General features: G+C 43.0%; 2 protein-coding genes across 4 annotated transcripts; both read right to left on the reverse strand.

Annotated features, from left to right (window-relative positions):
• Nucleotides 1–190: 190 nt before the first annotated feature.
• On the reverse strand, nucleotides 191–6,392 carry LOC106865376 (chaperone protein DnaJ). 3 transcript variants are annotated; one of them, XM_014896767.2, is made up of 11 exons: nucleotides 6,015–6,388; nucleotides 5,087–5,155; nucleotides 4,387–4,482; nucleotides 3,721–3,845; nucleotides 3,449–3,644; nucleotides 2,699–2,874; nucleotides 2,224–2,353; nucleotides 1,867–2,027; nucleotides 1,389–1,462; nucleotides 1,201–1,294; nucleotides 191–987 (listed from the first exon to the last, which is right to left on the reverse strand). In XM_014896767.2, the coding sequence occupies exons 1-11, from the start codon at nucleotides 6,303–6,305 to the stop codon at nucleotides 774–776; spliced, it is 1,626 nt and encodes a 541-aa protein (XP_014752253.1). In that variant the 5' UTR covers nucleotides 6,306–6,388; the 3' UTR covers nucleotides 191–773. The 3 variants fall into 3 exon arrangements, 1 of the variants encoding a protein (XP_014752253.1); XR_001405184.2 differs by lacking the exon at nucleotides 191–987 and having other exon boundaries at nucleotides 1,823–2,027; nucleotides 6,015–6,392; XR_001405185.2 differs by lacking the exon at nucleotides 191–987 and having other exon boundaries at nucleotides 1,226–1,294; nucleotides 1,890–2,027; nucleotides 6,015–6,392.
• Nucleotides 6,393–7,632: 1,240 nt separating this feature from the next.
• On the reverse strand, nucleotides 7,633–10,354 carry LOC100825343 (probable peroxygenase 3). The gene is made up of 7 exons (XM_003558421.4): nucleotides 10,171–10,354; nucleotides 9,917–10,053; nucleotides 9,068–9,217; nucleotides 8,781–8,866; nucleotides 8,556–8,650; nucleotides 8,310–8,435; nucleotides 7,633–7,987 (listed from the first exon to the last, which is right to left on the reverse strand). The coding sequence occupies exons 1-7, from the start codon at nucleotides 10,317–10,319 to the stop codon at nucleotides 7,849–7,851; spliced, it is 882 nt and encodes a 293-aa protein (XP_003558469.2). The 5' UTR covers nucleotides 10,320–10,354; the 3' UTR covers nucleotides 7,633–7,848.
• Nucleotides 10,355–19,176: the final 8,822 nt, after the last annotated feature.

The raw sequence follows: 19,176 nt of genomic DNA on the forward strand, positions 1-19,176 counted from the left end.
GCTCGTATTTATAACTTCTTAAAGATGGGGAATATCTTAGAAAAAAGGATGGGGAATATGTAGTCTTATATATGAACCATATATGAAACATGCTAGAACATTCAAATAACAGCTCACAAAACAAAGCACTGTAATATAAGAATAAACGATCAAAATCAGTGCTTGCAGAACCAGCGCAAACAAACATGCATACTTTAAATAATTGCATCACAGCAGCTGCAATCTAATGCCAAATTTTGATCCTTGCGTACATATAGTGTCTGTATATCATCCAGAATTAGTTGAAAGCATAGCATGCATAAAACAAAATAAAACCTTAAACTTACAGAAATAACACACAAGCTGGAAACAGTTTTAGTACATTGTTACCATTTGCCAACAGCACTGTTCCATATTATTTATTGCTTTCTTCAAAGTTTTTGGACATCTTCATTCACATGTAACATGTTTCAATCTTGAGTCTAAGGCTTCTTCTCTCAAAATTGTAGGCAACATGTTCAAGACTTCAAGTCATGAGTATCAGTCTACTACAAAATGTAGTGTCTTTGTCAATGGTGTCTGTACCATCCCCTGCAACAGCAAAGCTGGAGGATTCCCAACACAGAGCGCTTTGCCTGGCTGTGCAGAAGACATGATCGCAGGTTGAACAGATGAATCTGCCACGATAAATTCTGCCTGGTTGTGCAAATAACTGGATTATATTTATTTTCTTGCAACTTTCTGTTATGATATTAGGTTCAATGAACAGCACTACAGAATTTCGCTCTCTATCTTCAGCTTCTTTTGTTTGAGCTGCGCCTTCCTACCACTTCGGAAGAAAAAATAGATCTGAATTTCCATGTTCTGCCTATCATGAATAAGAATGCTGTGATCATTAAGCATCCTTCTAACAATCGGACAGCAGGATACATTCCTTGTCGAGAACTCCAATGTGGAATAACAGATTGTGCACTGATTGAAGCAAATCTCTGGTCCCCTTCGTCACCCCTAGCATGGTATGAAGCAAAGTGAATTCGAGTTCTATGTTATGAGGGGATAAAATATCAAAACAATAAGCTTCTATCCTTTTGCCTATGCACTAGTTAGTAAAAGAATCATGACTTGGCTAAGGCTTGACACGCCAATGCAAAAACAGTACCATTGATGTATCAGTAGCAAGGAAGATTGCAACAAAAGATAATGATAAGATATTACATGTACCTAAACATATTCCTGACAGATCCCCAAAATGACATTTTCTTCCTTGCCAAAGAAGGATGGCTTCTATTTCTCAAGTTTCCTTGGTTTATAGTTTCTGAATAATCCAAAGGTTAGGCAGCCAAAAGTCTCAGGAATCATGTATCCCATGCAGAAGGTAGCTACAATAACTCAGAAAAGGGTAGACGTACCATCGCCTGGAACTGAATTACCCTGAGTTTTCTTTAGTGCGGCAAGCTCTTCAACTAGTGAACGTGCCTGGTCACTGCATGAATAAACACATTGATAAAGCAACACATCAAAATTCAATACTAGGGTGTAGATAGCATGTGTATTAACTAACAAGCAATGCTACTGCTAGATTCCAGGATTGTTGGCAATGCCAATTGCTAACAAAGCAAACGTAAGACATGACAGGTCAGATGAACAACAAGAACTACTTCAGGCGATTGTTTTCTACTGTTAGGCCTGTAGTGATGCAATCAAGCATGCCCATTTTCATCACTTATTGAATAGGAAATTAGCTAGTCTCTAAACCTATTGGAAGTTATATTTACAAGGTAGTTCTTGCAATAGTTTAAGTTCAAGAAGACACCAACTCATCAGAGAGTAAACAACAACGTTCCTCGGTAGCTCCCCATGCTGTTAGACAACACTGGCAACTCAAACCTGATATTCTTCGGGATCTTAACCTTTATCACAAAGTTGTGATCTCCTCTATTATTAGGTTTCTTAATATCCGGAGCTCCCAGTTGGACAAATTTCAACTCCTCCCCAGGCTGAATTCCAGGAGGAATATAAAGATCCTTGAATCCTTCGATTGTCTCGACCTGAAATAACAAGATATCTTTCTAGATGAAGCTGAAATGGGAGTTTTGCTAGCATAAAATTGAGAACATTAGCAACACGATGGAATTCACAAAAGGCTATACTTTGGCATATAAGGCACAAAAAGTTTTATGTGATTTAGAGGACAAAGCCTATGGGTCCAAAAAAGTTTTGAGCTCTTGCGTTTAGACAGCCCACCTTCACTGTCGTTCCTAATATGGCATCAGTGTAATCAATCATGACGTCTGAGTACAAATTGAGACCATCTCTGTGGATGCCCTGTTTTTTGTTAACACGAACAAATATATACAGGTCACCACTTAGACCCCTGCATAATAAGAAAGAAATAGATAACGGATCACAATAGTATCTTTCCAGTAAGCGGATCCTAGATAAATTGTTGGCAACTTGGCATGTAACCTGCATGGTAACGTATAGATATGATATTCCTAATGTATAAATAACTTAACATAAAAGTGAGCAATATTCCATCAAGATTACAGGCAGGCAATATAAATTAATAATTCTGAGCACCTTGCCAATTGATAGAAATTTCGGTACGGACAACCTAGGCATAACTTTGAATAAGTTGCATGTTTAAATTAAACATGTAGAAAAGTACATAAAGGGTTCATGAATTTACATGATTATGCATTAGTTTCCCAGTGCTTGCCTTTGCTTATCAACACTACCTCCTCCAGTAACTCGAATGGCAGAGCCATCCTCAATACCTCCTGGGATATCTACTTTTATAGTTCGTTCAACTTGGACTTTGCCTAAACCATAGCAGTTTATGCAACGTTCAGTAATTACCTTCCCACTGCCATCACAATTTAGGCAAGAAGCTATCTGCAAAATGTGACAGCAAAGAAAGTAACTAAGGTGTATTTTTCTGAACTTCAGGAAAGAGAGGATTTTCTTAAGCATGGCAGACATTGAGCATAGTAAACAGTGATAAACATATTACAGTGATAAACATATGTGGTAAATGCGCCTAAAGATGTCGGAGCATGAGCTCCCATTCCAAAATGAAACTGATAAACAACAGATAAGATCCTTTCGGCTTTGTATTCTCGTCCGTTCCTGACCCAGAATCTAACACTTGATATACATCGGCTTTCTAGGCTATGATCTCTCTTCTCCTCCAATATTCAATGAATACAAAAACTCCACATGTATCCCTGGTCATTCAATAGAATGAAATTATAGAGATAAGACTTTTTTAAGAGAACATTTACATAATATCAGACTACTGGGCTCTATAAAGGTGTACTTTGCAAATGACATGGAGTAAACTCAGCACTTCCGTATCCATGAAAGAAATAAGGGTTATTTTCAGATTAGCTGTCTACTGTCGTGGTGAATAACTGCAAGTTACGCAATGACAGAAAACACAAAAATTCCAGTAAAATGATTAAGCCACCTGAGATACTGTACCAAATGGCGTCTGCTGAGTTTTCATTGACCTGCCTTGACCTCTGCATTGGGTACATTCAATTATGCAATTGCTAGATTTAGCTCCAGATCCATGGCAAGTGCCACAGGTTTCGCCACGGAAAATACTGATCTCCCGCTTGCCTCCAAGGATTGATGCTTCAAAAGGAAGGAGAAGATCATAGCTGCAATATAGAAAAGAGGGTGTAAACAGACCAATAATTAATTTTGTGTGCTTTAATGTCAGGTTGAAATTGTTACCGGATATCAAGTCCCCTCTTGTCCTTGACTTTTGAACTGTAATGAAACTGCCCTGGACCCATGCTATCCCCAAAAAACTTGTCAGCACCACCAAAGAATGCATTGAAGAGTTCATATGGATCAATCTGCAAAAGAAAACATAATCCAAGGATCATATCACCTGAACAAAATGAAAAGGAGTTCAATCAAGAGTCTAGCTTGATACATTTAATATAGTGTCTATTTAGAGAGCTTCGATGTAAAGTGGCATTTTACCTAGGAAACATGACGCACACATCACAATTTGCAAGTTCCTCATAAATAACGAAATCACATCATGCTGCTGTTATTTTTTGTGTTGCTTTGTATCCTGTGGATGACTCTGTACTTTGTTTACTTTCACTGTTAGCAAAATTATAACAGAGCTTGTGATATTCCTTTAAGAAATGAGAATGAAATGCAAATGTACAGTTGAGAACTGAGAAACGTGTTTACAATTCAGTCAATTGTAGTTACAGAATCGAGCCTATCTAACTGCTATTAGACTAAACTGGTAAACAAGTGCAATTTAGGCACCAGCAGCAAGAGAAAAAGACATCTGGTAGTAGAAAAGAAATGTGTATTCCTAAATTAGGAAAAGAGATGATTGAGAGAAAATTATCACTTGGGTTTTGAGTAAATAAGTACCCCATGTGCATCAGTATCTCCACGTCCATAATCTCCACCAAGTCCTGTTTCTCCAAAGCGGTCATACAAAGATCTTTTCTCTTCATCCGATAGAATCTATAAGAGGTTACAGAATAAATGACTCACTAAAAAGGCAGTCATTTGGTAACATGGTCAAACATCAGAGTTCGGAAGGGTCTAGTCATCTGCACCCCTGGATTACAGGACCATTGCCAAGTGTACCTAACTACAATAAGCATACAAGTCACTAGTACCTCCTCTATATGGCACATTAGCAGTGTAACAACTACCAAGGGTATGCACATAAACTAAAAGTTCGCAAAAGTTTCATCCTGACACTTTTTATATTGAGGTTCTACTATGGCAGATAACCGCAAATAAACAGAAACTATAGTTACATCCTCGCAGTAAACAAAAACAACAGAGACATATAGAAAACCTTGCATTATAAGTAAAAGGTTTTCTACATTGCTTGATGAAATTGCTGCAACTGTTAAAGTATACCGTATCTCAAATATATAGATAATGAACTCAACAGGTTATGGTGCGCATAAAGTGCAGTATGCTGGAAAAAATTGAGTCACTTTATCACTAAGAGTAAGAGAATAACCACATCTTGGCATAATAATCCAACACTCAGCATATATCTTATGCCCAAACTCCTTTAGCACCAAAAAAGAAACTGGAGGGCAGAAGATACCTCATATGCAGCACTTATCTCCTTAAACTTTTCTTCTGCCCCAGGGCTCTTGTTCATGTCCGGGTGGTACTGAAATATAAAATAAACAAAGAAAGTATGTTTTTCAAGGTTTGCAACGCCAACTATAGATGGGTGGAATCCAAGAAGAGAATCAACACGTCATGTGATAAGATACAAGTAGGGTCTCTCTGAAGAGAACGCCCAAAAATGACGCATTTGAGGCTTAATCAGTAAACTGTACTACCAATTTATAGTTTGGTACTCATCAACTCAAAGAGGCACAAATGTGCTGAATTAGCATCTCAGCAATGGATAAAATCTCCCTCAAGCTTTCCTTTAAAAAAAACTGAATGGATTTGATATGAGGACGAAATAAAAGAAGTTAGGAAGTAGCAAATGACATGTACTACAGGTTTGCCTAATAATGTACAGGCAGACCCCAATGAATTACATTATTTAAAGGGAAAAGGTAGAGGTATTAATTGGTTCCTATGGCATAAATTACAAGATTAGTTGCTGTTTAGAGGGTTTAAATTTGCGCAGGTCAGACAGCACACGATTTGTCGATTTGTAAAAGTGCACTCTGGCAAATCCCAACATCTCAATGAAAATGCTCAATATTATAACGTTCTAGTACGATTCCCACTACCCAGCTTTCCGAAATCTAAACTCAGTTTTAATAGGGATTCCCATTTTAATACACACTAAGTTAGTGAAGTAGATGGACAGGCTGACGATTCCTAGATTGGCACCGGAGAATTATGCAAGTGGATCAACTCAACCATACCAAACATCTCGCTCAGCCCATACAGTTGCAGTCAAACTGAACTGGATGTAATACATTAGCGCTTTAGAAGCAATAGCGGCAGCCAATCTAACGCTCCAAGGGGGGCATGGCCGCATGGGCGAGGAAGGAAGAGAGCAGCACCTTGCGCGCGAGAGCTCGGTACGCGCTCTTGACCTCCTGCAGGGTGGCGTCCCGGCGGACATTCAGCGTGGCGTAGTGGTCCTTCTCTCTGCGCTCGGTCGCCGCCGCCGCGGGCGACCCCCTCCCGAACGCGGCGGGGAGATGGATTCGGGCGCGGGCGCGGGCACGGCGAGGGACCAGGCGGGTACGGAAGTGGACCACGCCGGGAATGGAAGGCGGCGGTGGGCGGAGGGAGGAGGCGGAGTTAGGCGCCTGGTTTGGGTTCGCGGGGAGGTAAAGCACGCCGGCCATGGAACGAGCCGGTGGCTGTCTGTCCCGAGGGGTACGGTTGAGTTACTGTGAAACTCGATTGGAAGTTCGGAACGGCACGGTCGTGACAGTCGTCTCGTCTCTTTGCACGGATAGGTTATGCTTGCGTGCCATTCCACGTTCACGTTAAACGTGCGTTCAGAGGAGGAGGATCGGCACGGCAATTTCTTGGAGGCTCATGACATGCACAAAATGCACGACTAGGTCAACACTGAGAAGAAACATCTTCCACGCCGACGAGAAACATCTTCAAACGAAATAATAGAACGAAATCATCGCATCTTCAATCATGATTCCATGAAAAAACCACTAGGCCCCAAAGCACCTGCAAATGTGTCATCACAGTGACCCATTGACGTGACCCTCTCCACCAATTGCGCTTCCTGAACGGTTAGCAATCTAGTTTTCTCGTTTGCACGTAAAAGTTGTCGAGAGTTCAAAATGATAGACGTGCTGCAGACAATCCAGACACGGCCGGTTGGTCTCGTGACCTGGATCTGTTTTTATTTTCCATGTTTTTATCTTCCTTGTACACACTGTTGGTTTATTAATGAAACTGGGAGCCTCACTACTTTTACTCTAAAAAAGTGTTGCGGACAACTGAATGTCACCGGGAGTGTCACGTTCAATTGTTAGCGCGAATATCATAAATACTACGCAAACGTACAACTTTTTCTTCAAAACTGCATCACATTTGTTCGAAAGCCATAAAAACTTAAACTAGAAGAGTACTATTTGGAAGATATGGTTAGTCAAGTTGCTAGATTAACCAAACATTATATGGTTGTCTGGAATATTTGGAAAGAACGCAATCGGAGAATTTTTGAAAGCGCTATTTCTTTCCCTGTAGCGGTGGTTGGGCTGATTAGAGATGAGATTCAGGAGATGGACATTGCTATAAGGAGATAGGATTGGCCCTGTATAGTCATGCTACGTGTTGTAGCTCTGAGTTTTTTTTTCTGAAACTGTCTGTTCTTTTCTTGTACTTGTAATTCCCTCTTCTTAATGCAACGACAGTGCTCCTGCCTTATCCGTAAAAAAAAACATTATATGGTTAAGTATCATAGTTCCCCCCCTCCCCTCAAAAATAGGGTGTCATTGCATCCATGGCACACCCTAGATCCATCTAAAACATGTGTCATTCTGTGTGGGAGAGGATAGCTCCAACCCCTACCATGATCTAAATTTGAAATGCAAAACTACATTTGAACCGTGTTTTCTGAGAAAATGCATTCTTAGAAGCCTAAAAACACACCTCGGATGCTCTAAAATTGGAGTTAACATCCTACAATACCGAGGCAAAACAATGACAGCACAACTACATTAAAAGTCTTCACATGATAATAAAGAGAAACGGATACATCTTTTCATGGTTGTACATTACAAGTACCACTGTCATAGTGAAACATTTATTACTTGAATTGCCTAAAGCTGCATATTTTATTTAGCGCACGACACATAGCCACACATGATTTGGGAGTGCAGATGTTCTACTAAACAACACTCTGTCTGGAATTGTGAGGCCTTAAGAAGACTTTTTGCTATCCTGTAGTCGCTCGAACAGGCTGCCATCGAAGGCGCCCCTTACGACTTCCCGTTGCAGCAATCCCTCTTTATCCTTTGCCACTTTGTACAGAGTCTTCCATTCGAGGATGGCAGCGGACCTGCGTCAACAGGATAGGATGATAATTATTCAGAAATTACTACATTTAAGAACGGGCTAGTTCAAATGGACACAACTTAATTAGCAGAATGTAAAGCAACTTGATGCTAACATCAAGGAAAGAATGGTTTTTAGAAACTACAAAATATAAGGGTATTATTTGCAGACTATCGTAATAAATTGTTGCAATTGAGTTTTGTATATTGAATAGGTACGACTTTCAGGATGGTGTCCAACAAATGCTTTGTATGCTGAATGAAAAAACAGCGGTTACCACAATGTAAATAAGTAAAGAACAATATTGCTAATTCAGTGGCACTTACCAACCCAGAAAATCATACATATTACGGTTGTGTTTAAGCATGGTGTTGATCTCATCCTCTGTCAAAGCATTTGGTCGTGTTTGACCAAACTTGCTGAATATAGCATCAAATTTTGATGGATCAAACCTATATGAGATTAAGTAAGACTAGTTAGAAATTTTATGTCTGAAATAGTCATAAAAGTGTGATCGTTCTGCAGAAATAAGGGGAAATTAAGCAGCTACAAGTGCAGTTAGCCAAACATACCTCCCTTCAGTATCATATGTTTCTGAATCACTCCCATGCTTGCCCTTGTGCATGTTCTTTATATGGATTGAGAGCACAGGGGAAGGGATCCATCCCTACATTTGGAAAAAAAAACAGAAACATAAATTCATGTGTGTGTCTGAACTCTCAATGAAGTCAGCAAAAGAGAGTAATGATCTAGCGCGGAGATGAGAATTAGGATGAGAGCAAAACGCAAGGCTTTACCGGCTGAGTAGGATAAGTGAGGACGAGGTGGAGGAGCATGGCGGTCCCGACGGATGAAGCGTACCCAAGCCCTATTGCTCGCAGGCCTGAAATAATAATAATAAAAAGGGTCTTGATAGAGCTGTAGAAGTAATCATTGATTGGGAAATGTTTCTGCTTTACACGCATGCGTGGGCAAAAAAAACAGTGTGAGTTCTGACAGCTTGTGTAAAACAGGAAACACAAGACTGATGTCAGCACAAAGAGATGCTAGCAGTCGCGTCAGACACGGATGCGTCACCACCAACCTTGGAAGGTCTCCCATGGGTAGATGACCCCATCGCCGTTGCGGTCGAAGAAGGCGGCGTGCTGCTGGAGCACGCTCATCCCGCGGGTGTCGCGCCCTCTCGTGCCCTGCTGGTGGCTCGGGTCCACCGCCGCCATCGCTCTCGCGAGATCTGCATTCCATGATGCCAAATCAAACTGCATTTTCTGTGCTCTGTAAAGATATATGCATGGGAATAAAAAATACTATTGGTTCTGCTAACGGGACACAATCAAAGAACAAAGATGTTTAACGCGTCCGATTCGCTTGATCGGGGGGAGAGAGAGAGATGATGTAATATTCTCTCATCAAGCAAAGGTAACGCATTCGAGATGGATTACAGTTCTTTCTGATCAGAAAAACAATACAGTGTTTTGGAACTTGGAAGAGCCGCCTTTCAACAAAAAAAATAGTATTGCGCTAACAGTTCTTTACGCATTTTTCAGTGTTCTTTATAATATTTGGAGGAGCTAGAGTTCATGCTTAAAAATACAGTAGCAGTAACCCGATGGTATGGACGATTGATCGCGTATATTCTTCCTTCCTTCAAAATACTGTTGCGTTGGTACTATTGGGCTAACAGTGATCTCCCCTCGTCCCCATGTTCGTTTCTCATCCGGGCCAGTGCCGAGCAGGCACGCGGCGACCGGAGAAGCAGGCAGCTGCGCCAAGGCGCCAACCTCTCTCACTCTCACTCCCTCGCTAACCGACCCGAGAAAGAACGGCTCAAAAAACACCAGAGAAAGAAGATCAAATACTGAGTTACTGACTGGGAGCGAAACGTTCGACCTGAACAGCACCGGCGTGAATAAGGGGAGGTTTGTACACGTACATGGTTTCGGAAGCTGCTCCTGCAGGTCGATGTTGAGCTTCCGCTCCGCCGTGACAGCCGCGTGGGGCGCCTCAGTGGCCAGAGACGGATCCGATGACGAGGACATGGTTACCGGCGGCGGCCCAAATTTGGAGGATCTGCAGAGGAACAAGTGAATCGATTTGGATTATTGCCTAGAGACTCCCAAGATACCAAGAGAAGACGGCAGCGCGCAGCCTTCGTCTGAGAGAACGAACCCAAGTATTGGAGGATACCTTTGGATTTGGAGAAAGGCGAGGCGTCGAGAGCGCACGGTGGGGAGCCTCGCAATAGGTGGTGGTACTTGTAGGGTTGTCATAACAACGGCGTTGCTGGCCGAAAGAAATGTGCAGTAGTGCTCCGTAGTCCGTACTCTTTCCGTCATGAAACTGCGCGCACGAGCAATGGCGTGACGGTCTCAACTCTCAAAGCTGTCAAAAGGGTGGTACTACTCTGAACGGGCTGGTAACTATTTTTAACCAGTGTCCAGTCTTTACTCAATCTAATACTTGAGCGAAAAATAGTTGGCGGCTTGATTAAAGCGAAGCTGGGCTCCATCGAGACTGCCCGGTGCCCACAAACCTCTTGATCGGGCGAGTTGCTTCACGGCAAACTTGTCAAACTACCACACACGCACCTTGCACGTTGCACCGCAAAGGTCACATGAAGATCACGTTGATCCCATCCCACAGACCGGTCGGTCAGTGCGTCAAGAATAGGACAGCTTCAATTTTCACAGCGAGACTCGTATGAGAAACAGCAAGCCTCGCTGCAAACTGCAAAACCCACCGAGTAGATGGGGACCATGGCGACCAGACGCATCTTCAACATTACATGTCGGCACTCGGCAGGTACCTAAGGATGTGACACCGCACGTAGTACTGATGATGTGGGGGAGGGGAAGTATGTAAAGAGAAGTAATGTTTTCTTGAACGTTTTTACGGTGATAGTCGAGTATTTCTCACAGTATCTTTCAGTATTCCTGTTGGAATTAATTATGTCCGTTGATTTGTAGTCTTAATTATTGGTCATTTTATAGCGTAGAGTCCACTCCGCACGACTGGCCGCTTGACCAAACCACGCTACCGTCAGCCTCCTATCACGCTGCGCCCACGTGCATCTGTTGCGCCGCACTCCCCTCTCCTCTCCTCACGCCGCCGCCACTGCTCGCCTGGCGCGCCACCTAAGGCAGCCCGCACCCCTTTTTCAGTTGCCGCACCCCTGCTTGCTGGACCCCGCCACCGCCAGATTGCCGGATGCCCTGACGGCACCCTAGCCAGCCTGGCTTTGCAACATAAAAAAATCAAATATAGTTACCTCTTCTTCTATGTTGCAGTCACAGGCGGCTCCCCGCGGCGGTGATGACACGGCGGCAACGGTGGGGTTGCATCTCCTCAGGCACCGAGCCGCGGACCCTCCTGCAGCAGCAGGCGGTGGTGCAGCAGGTCCAACTGCGGCATTGACTCGGCAGCGAGGCAGCGGCTCGCGGCAGCAGCAGCCTCCAGCATCGCCTTGTTGACGGGCGGCTTTGCAGTGTGTCTCTTTCGAATACCGCAGCGACGTAAGACATATGAGAGAGATTCGGACGCAGGCAGAATTAACTAACGAAATCAGCGCGTGCCACAGAGAGATCGGACGTCCGCACGGGCGGCGGACACGGGGAGTGGATCGGTCAGTGGATAACTATCGTTTACCAAAAATAAATCGATAATTCTGATACTTTCCAGTACTTTTGTTTTACTACTTTCCAGTACTTATTATTTTTTCACCATTGGATCAACTAGGTTGGACAGTTCGTAAAATTGCCAACCATCGTAAAACTTGTATTTTTTTTGTGGATAAAGTGAAGTAATGGTTATTTGATAAGAAACTGCTTTGCTTTTAGTACCAGGCATGAGTGACAACACAACATTTGTTGCAGAAATCTTTTGTTACTGTAAGACCTTACGTTATGGGTCCACATTCTCACATGAGTTTATTGGTTTTTATATATTAGTCTTAAATATTATTAATGATATATTGAAGACATTGTTACTAGTGATGACATTAAATATCGGTTTTGCTAGGTCTCAGTCGACTCAGTGGACGAGCCTTTAAGCAACCGATCGATCGATCCTCCCTTGAGCTTCTTGATCGATCTTCTCGTGGGCTTCAGTTCAATAGGTGGTTCGTGGTCTTGTGGGTTTTTGTATGGCTACGATTAAGGCTTTTAGGCTGATCTGACTATGAGCTTTTTTATCTGTGTATCTGCAATTTTTAAAATCGCGTATAAATTTTCACCTGCAAATTTTAGAATCACGCATAAACTTTCACCTGTAATTTTTTAGAATCGCACAAAGTTTCACCTGCAATTTTTAGAATACGCGTAAAGTTTCACCATCAATTTTTAGAATTGCGCATAAACTTTGACCTGTAATTTTGTAGAATCGCATAAAGTTTCACATGCAATTTTTAGAATCGCGCATAAAGTTGCACCTGCAATTTTAAATCACGCATGAAGTTTAACTTGCAATTTTAAAATTCGATTGTTATTATTTTTCTCCGTGGTGTTTGCAGTGCTGTGCAAGCATGCTTTCGTCAGGATCGATCATTTTTCAAATTTTAACTTTTTAGCACCGTTTTAAAATTCGTAGCAATACAGATGAGAAGCATATAGGTGAAGAATGGATCTGTAAAAACGACGATTGCTTTTTATTATGATCTCAAAGTCCGAAAAAAACACACCTACGCGCGCGCACATGCACGTAACGACGGGGAGGTCGTACAAGCTTACCGGTCGACTGAAAAATACGATTTCTCATCCCACTGCGTCGGAGGCAATCCAATTAAATATTCACTCTCTTAATAATGACATAAGAAACAGATTGTTGAAGATGCCATGATCCTAGTATGCAGGGGTTGTGCTAGTTCCTTTAGATTCGTTTATGTACGTAGTTCTGTGGTACATCAGCTGTGTAGCTTAACTTTTTTCAAAAAAAAACCCAAACATGTAGCTTAACTCCAGCGTCCTCTTGCACAAAATTACTCGATCCGTATCTGATTTTATATGGTTAGACCAAAATGTTTCCTTCTTCTATTATAAGAGCGTCTGCTATATCTCTTTGTTTGAGACCTATAATTTAAATATGAAAATGCTGCACCATACAAATCTGCAAACTCTCGTTAAAGAAACGATCGACATTAGAAAAACAAGAGGTCGGTGGTTACATCCTTGCACGTACGTGGAGTCATGAACTGCATTCGGTTCTGTGGAGAGAAACTCGTTGCAGCGGAGAAAGGTTGGCCTTGTTTTCAACAGTGCGCGTTCAATAAACCTCTCTTGTGCGCGTACGGCATGCCATAATTAGCCAAAGCTGAAGGTGTTCTGAGAATGCGCCGAACCGTGCCAAAAGGGAGTAACGCTCTCCCGATCGTACGTACAGTACGTGCAGACGTGCAGTGCAGCAGAATGATCATGACCGAGCTTAGCTAGCTCACGTGTTGGCCGCAGTTTTTGCTGGAAGGCCCGTGCAAGTTGTAGTATGTTACTATTAACTATATTCGCCGACATCTTTGGGAGACACTCAAACTCTGAAACAGATACTATAGTCTACTCTATGGTACGTGGTGGATCTCAAGATCTCAACACTTTGGACCTTTGGTGGATCGGGTGACGCTGAGATGATTAAAGAACGGCTGTCAAAAGAAAGGAAAATGATTAAAGAACGAGCGCGGGCGTCACGCACTCGCGCTTCCAATCGCGGCCACGTATCTGCAACGCACTACACACACGGCGCGCAGGACGCATTCCTCTCCGCGACGCGGTCCAGCGAGAGAGACGATGGAGACTTCCGGAACGTGCATCCCATGATCCATCCGTCAGCTTTGGAGACGTACTGCACGTTACTGCTCTCGGATTCGCTATTCTGCTCGTCTACCGTGACAGGTCCAGAGTAGCGATGAAATCTTCGTCTCTGTTTGGCCGGCGCGCGTCCCTGGAGGCCAGGACGCACCGGCCGGTCTGGATTTCCTGAATAGACAGCTTTCCTCTTTTGCTCATACTTAAAGAAGAGAACAAACTTTCACCACATACACGTATGCGCAGGATTAGCATGACACGTACGCCCATGCATGCACATCATTGACTGATCGACCTGTGTGACGAATTAGTTCAGCGGATAAGATAATTGGGAGTTGGGACGGTCGCCCCCTCCGACGAACAAGAATGAGAGAGAGAGCAGAGAGAGCAGTCGTGCGTCGTGCAGAGACACGAAGAGGGAGACGTCAATCGTGTATCACGCCCACCACGTGGGCTGGCCAAACTAGCTCACTGGTATCGCATACGGGCCAAGGTGCAGCTTGAACTCCCCGGAGTTTGCAAATGATGAAGGGAGTGGTTCCTAGTTATTTTGTCCTCTAAAAAAATAGTTATTTTGTCGGGGTAAAAAAAAAAGTACTCCGCTTGCTTCCCGATTCACTCCTGCACACAAAATTTAAAGTTGTCATTAAAAGTTGGAGGAAATTAGCCGCCCCTGCCATTTCAACTGGAAAAAAGAAAAATTCCCCGATCTTGTCCGGCGATGGCAGAAAACCCTAGCGCTGCCACCGTCTCTGCCACCCCACCACCGCCGTCTCCGCCACCAGCCCTTCCTCGTTCGCTGCCAACTCCTCCCTCGTTTGCCCCGAGGAGAAGGTTGGACCTTGGTCGCCACCACCCCACCGTCATCACTACCCCACCTCCTCCTTCGTCGCCATCTCCCTAGTTCCACCTAGGGCCGGCAGCAGGGCTTTCTTCTTTGGTTCCATCCGTCACTCCCCCGCGACCGGCACCTAGCTCGCCATCTTCCGCCCAATGTCAACGGTATCTGCCTCCTCACCGGCCGTTAGCACCACCATAGGCTTTATCCTTGGAAGCAACCCCATCACTGCTTCGTGTATTCTTGCTCGTTTTGGTTCTCTCCATTTGCTCCGAGTAACTTGGATTATGGCATGTCTATGTTGAATCAACTTACAGGAGCTAAATTGTGAATGTGTTTATGTGCCAATAATTGCGCGATTAGTTGGGATCAGAAGTCTAAAAGCCAATGTCATTTGCATTGGTTGCTCGCCATTGCACTTCTTATTATAGAAAAAAATATGTTGAAAAAGTTTGATCGAGATGTTGGTTACTCATGCTCATTTTGGATCTTTAGATGTGTCTTGCTGAATGCGTGAAGCATGAATATTAACGCAAGTTGTTATGATATTCATTGTGGTATATGTATGTTCCTTTTTTACAACCCCATATATGTTCCCTTTCTTTCCCTTGGACTAAATGGTTGATTTTGTTCTCATAAATAACATCTTGTTCACCCAAGACATAATAGGGAAACTTTGTTGATTTGCAACTAGCTACACTGGCCTGGTGTCTTTGAAAGATAACATGCCAAGAATATTTAGAGTTCATGTGTATTCTTCTCCAATTAGTTGGTGAACAATGTAGACGATTCAAATGTTACATGTGGCTAACTTTACTCTACTTTTCTTTTTCATCAACCGCATTTCGAGTAGTACTTCTACTTGGCTGAGAAATCCTGAGCAAACTTACCCTTCCAACATATTGTAACCTATTATTTAGTCACTAAGAATAGAAAACAGTTTAAGCATAGGGCATATCACACATTTTCTTTTTCAATAGTATGGCAAATTTCATCCTCCTTTTCTTTCTCTTCAACGGGCTTTTAGGTGGTTAATGTGATGGACCTCATAACAAACACATGCCTAGTTTAATGGATCGAGGAAAACTATAGCATCTTGATACTTTAGGTACTACAAAATACTGATAGTGCACTTACTTTAATATGCATGTAGCTAGTCTTTGCTAGCCAGTTGCTATGTGTTTACTTTGATATTGTTGAATTCTAAAGATCAGTTTATCATTGTTGGTGAAATTTTTGGAGCAATGCATTATTAAGTTTTGGTATGTGTAAGAAGTTCTCCCTACAGTGTTGCCTCTTAGTATAATCAATGGAAATAAATGAAAATTTAATCTTCTTGTGTTGTTGCATCTATATACTGGGCTTTGCTTTACGATTTGCATCTATGGATCTTGTTGCAATGGAATTGTAGATGCATATTTAGCCTGAAATACGACTCGATTTTGCTTGATATACGATACGCTATTGCCAACATTCCATTGGTAGCTCCCAGAACACAGAGTTTTTGTATGTAGAGAGACTATCTTTTCTTGTTCATATGTGATGTCCTTGGGCTCGTGGGTCCTAGGGTGGACTAATAGAGTAGCTAAAGGGTTGAGAGGTGGTGCAGATTAAGTGGGGCATGGAGGTTAGGCTAGGCATTCGGTTCTGACCGAAATTTTGGTTCAGTACTTCAGTTTGAAACAAAGTTTGGTTCTTTAGAAATGCTAACTGAAGTTGGGTCCAGAAATGTGCAAAACAAGAAACCGTTCACCAAATTTTTGGTAAGGTGCTCTGTTCTAAATCAAACTAACCGAACAAAAGACTGCAGAACGAAGAGGAGCTCATGAATAGGAGGAAGATAAGGAGGATGGTGGAGATTGTGGTTGGCTACAGCAAGAACAGGAGCATAGGCTGTCGTTCGCTGCTCAAAGTAGGAAAGACGGGGCGAGAAGGGCAATGCTCGGGCACCCGAGCAAGAAGATGAAGTCACTGGTCATCGCTGCTCGGGGAAGGACGACTGGGACCCGGGCAAGAAGAAGACGAGGTCGCCGGTCATCACTGCTCGGAGGAGTGACAAGAGGACTAGGATGGCTGGGCAGAAAAATGAGGTCGTCAGCTGCCAAAAGCCCATCGAGGTGGGGAGTATAGGAAATGGCAACTAGGTTTAGATGGCGGCTGCATGAGTGGGGAATGTGTTGCGAACGCACAATAGTTGATTTTTCTATTGATAGAAACGATGAGACGTGAGAGGCCAGAGTGCATAGCGGGTTGGGATGGGCTTTTTCTTTTGCATTCTAGAGTTAATTTGGTTCCACGATCTCAGGTAGTAGCCAACTTGACCGGCTTAACTTCAGTTCTTCAAATCATAAAACCAATATTGTGTTTGGTCTCTCGGTTTCAGCTATATCAGCTCCGGTTCCTGGTTCTTCAAATCTTGGTCTCGATTCCTCTGGTTTTATGCCCGCCCTGACCCGAAGGTACATCAAGTTCCCCTTTTTTGCTTGTAGGATGGGGATGGAGGAGCGTCTAGGCAAGATAAAGAGACATGCGGTTACATATAGAGAAGAAGAGAGATATAGAAATGGTTGGAAAACTTGTTACAGTCATGTTTTCGTGAACTCTCTATGCGTCTCTTTGTTACTCGGTAGTTTCATATGAGCACACTTTGTTATTGTCAGTGAAAAATGAAGCACGGTGAATGTTCACCAAAGTAGAGATGCGAATGTTACTCGCATACAACATATTTCCTTCGATATATTAAAAAGTGTCATCCATTTTGTACTAAGTTAGTACAAATTTATACTAAGTGGGCGACAATTTTTATGGATCGGAGGAAGTAACATAATAAGGCCGAAGGCATACCAAAGTGATCGGTAAAAAAGTGAGAATGTAAGGCCAAAAGCTAACACACTGTATTCATGAGCGAAAGGGCTGGAATAGGAGCTACACGGTACGGATGATGTTGAACACCTACGACACGAAACAAATTAGTAACCATTTAAAGTAAATTTGTATATACTTTCTCCGTCCACAAATAAGTGTAAGTTTGGGTTTCAAATTTATCGACAAAAGAGTGTATTCCTCTCTTTCCAAAGCACTTTAGACTAAGAATTGCTCCTCTCTCATTACACGGAAATCAAACCCACTAACATTTCTTCATGCACTTATTAGCTCGTAGCAGCTTGTTTGGAGATGGAAAAATTAAAAAAGAGAAAAATGGAGGTTGACATCTTCTCAGTGCATTTTCCCCAAACGTTCGCTCCTTCGCGGACGTAGGGAGTACGGTTTTTTCTTTCATAGCAACGCACGACGGCGGAGCGAGCGTTATTCTCCTGACAACCCTATTGGAGTACTGGTTCTGCCACCTATTGCGAGGCTCCCCACCCTGCACTCTCTCGACGCCTCGCCTTTCCCCAAGGTATCATTGCAGTGGTTCCCCAGTCTTGGATTTCTTCTGTCGGCAGCTCCTGCACTGCTATTTGCAATCGCCTCTTCTCTTAGGACCTTCACAGTGTGCGCCAAATTGGGGTGCCAGATTGCCAATTTGGCTTTGACACCACAGGTCCCCACCGTGGAGCCAGTGCCAAAACGAAAATTTGTGGAACCAGAGCAAGTAGCTGCCCTGGTGCCAAATCTGTGAAGGGAATAAAAAAATGGGGGAAACTACCGGCTATGGCTGAGAAAGATGGGAAAGTGGAGAGGGGCAGTTAGAAACTTGGGTTGTTTATTCTCACACAGGTCCCACCCTACAATTTGGCATCACCTACGCTGGAGAGGAAAGACACATTTAACACCGGTGCTAAATTGAACCAACATGGCAAATTTAGTTTTGGCACATTGTGGAAGCCCTTAGGTTGCAAACCGATGATCCGAATCGATTCGCTTGTTCGAGCTGCAGATCCCGCAAACCTAGAAGATGTTCTTTACTTATCGCTTCTAAAAATTAACCGTCTCTTTTTAGAAGATGTTGTATACAACGTACAAATCATTTGTTGGACACCAGCCTGAAAGGCATACCTATTTAATACACAAATTCAGTTTGTAAATAATGTATTATGATTTATGATAGTGTGCAAATAACTTGCTTTGATAGCTTGCAGTTTCAGAAAAACAAAAGTCATTCCACTATGTTAGGTTCATGTTGCTTTACATGCTGCTAAGCTATGTCCATTTGAACTGGCCTGTTCTTAAAACATATTGATCTCTGGAATGGAAGACTCTGTACAAAGTGGCAAAGGATAACGAGGGCCTGCTGCAGCGAGAAGTCGTAAGGGGTGCCTTCGATGGCAGCCTATTCGAGCGACTACAAGACAACAAAAAATCTTCCTGAAGCTGCGCAGTTTCGTCAGTGTTGCCCGTACAACATCTGCACTCCAAATTCCTATGCGCATTTGCATCGGGTGTTTTAAATAAAATATTAGTTCTTAGGCAATTCGAGTAATAAATGTTGCACTCTGACAACAGTGGTACTTGTAATGTGGAAGATGAAACATAGCTATCTGTTTCTCTTTAGAGACAGGATTTTTTACGCCCCATCGCACCCCCGTCACACTGCGTCGCCTATCCTGACCATTGGCACAATTT

Source organism: Brachypodium distachyon, chromosome 1, assembly GCF_000005505.3.
Source record: "Brachypodium distachyon strain Bd21 chromosome 1, Brachypodium_distachyon_v3.0, whole genome shotgun sequence".
Taxonomy (NCBI): Eukaryota; Viridiplantae; Streptophyta; class Magnoliopsida; order Poales; family Poaceae; genus Brachypodium; species Brachypodium distachyon.

Excerpts from the sequence above, each read along its gene's own strand:
- LOC106865376 (XM_014896767.2), bottom strand. The coding sequence starts at position 6,305 with ATGGCCGGCGTGCTTTACCTCCCCGCGAACCCAAACCAGGCGCCTAAC. Across the intron at positions 5,156-6,014 it reads ACCGAGCTCTCGCGCGCAAG|TACCACCCGGACATGAACAA; the intron begins GTGCTGCTCTCT and ends TTTATATTTCAG. Across the intron at positions 2,354-2,698 it reads GGTAGTGTTGATAAGCAAAG|GGGTCTAAGTGGTGACCTGT; the intron begins GCAAGCACTGGG and ends CTTATTATGCAG.
- LOC100825343 (XM_003558421.4), bottom strand. The coding sequence starts at position 10,319 with ATGACGGAAAGAGTACGGACTACGGAGCACTACTGCACATTTCTTTCG. Across the intron at positions 10,054-10,170 it reads GCCTTTCTCCAAATCCAAAG|ATCCTCCAAATTTGGGCCGC; the intron begins GTATCCTCCAAT and ends GTTCCTCTGCAG. Across the intron at positions 8,436-8,555 it reads ACATATGATACTGAAGGGAG|GTTTGATCCATCAAAATTTG; the intron begins GTATGTTTGGCT and ends AATCTCATATAG.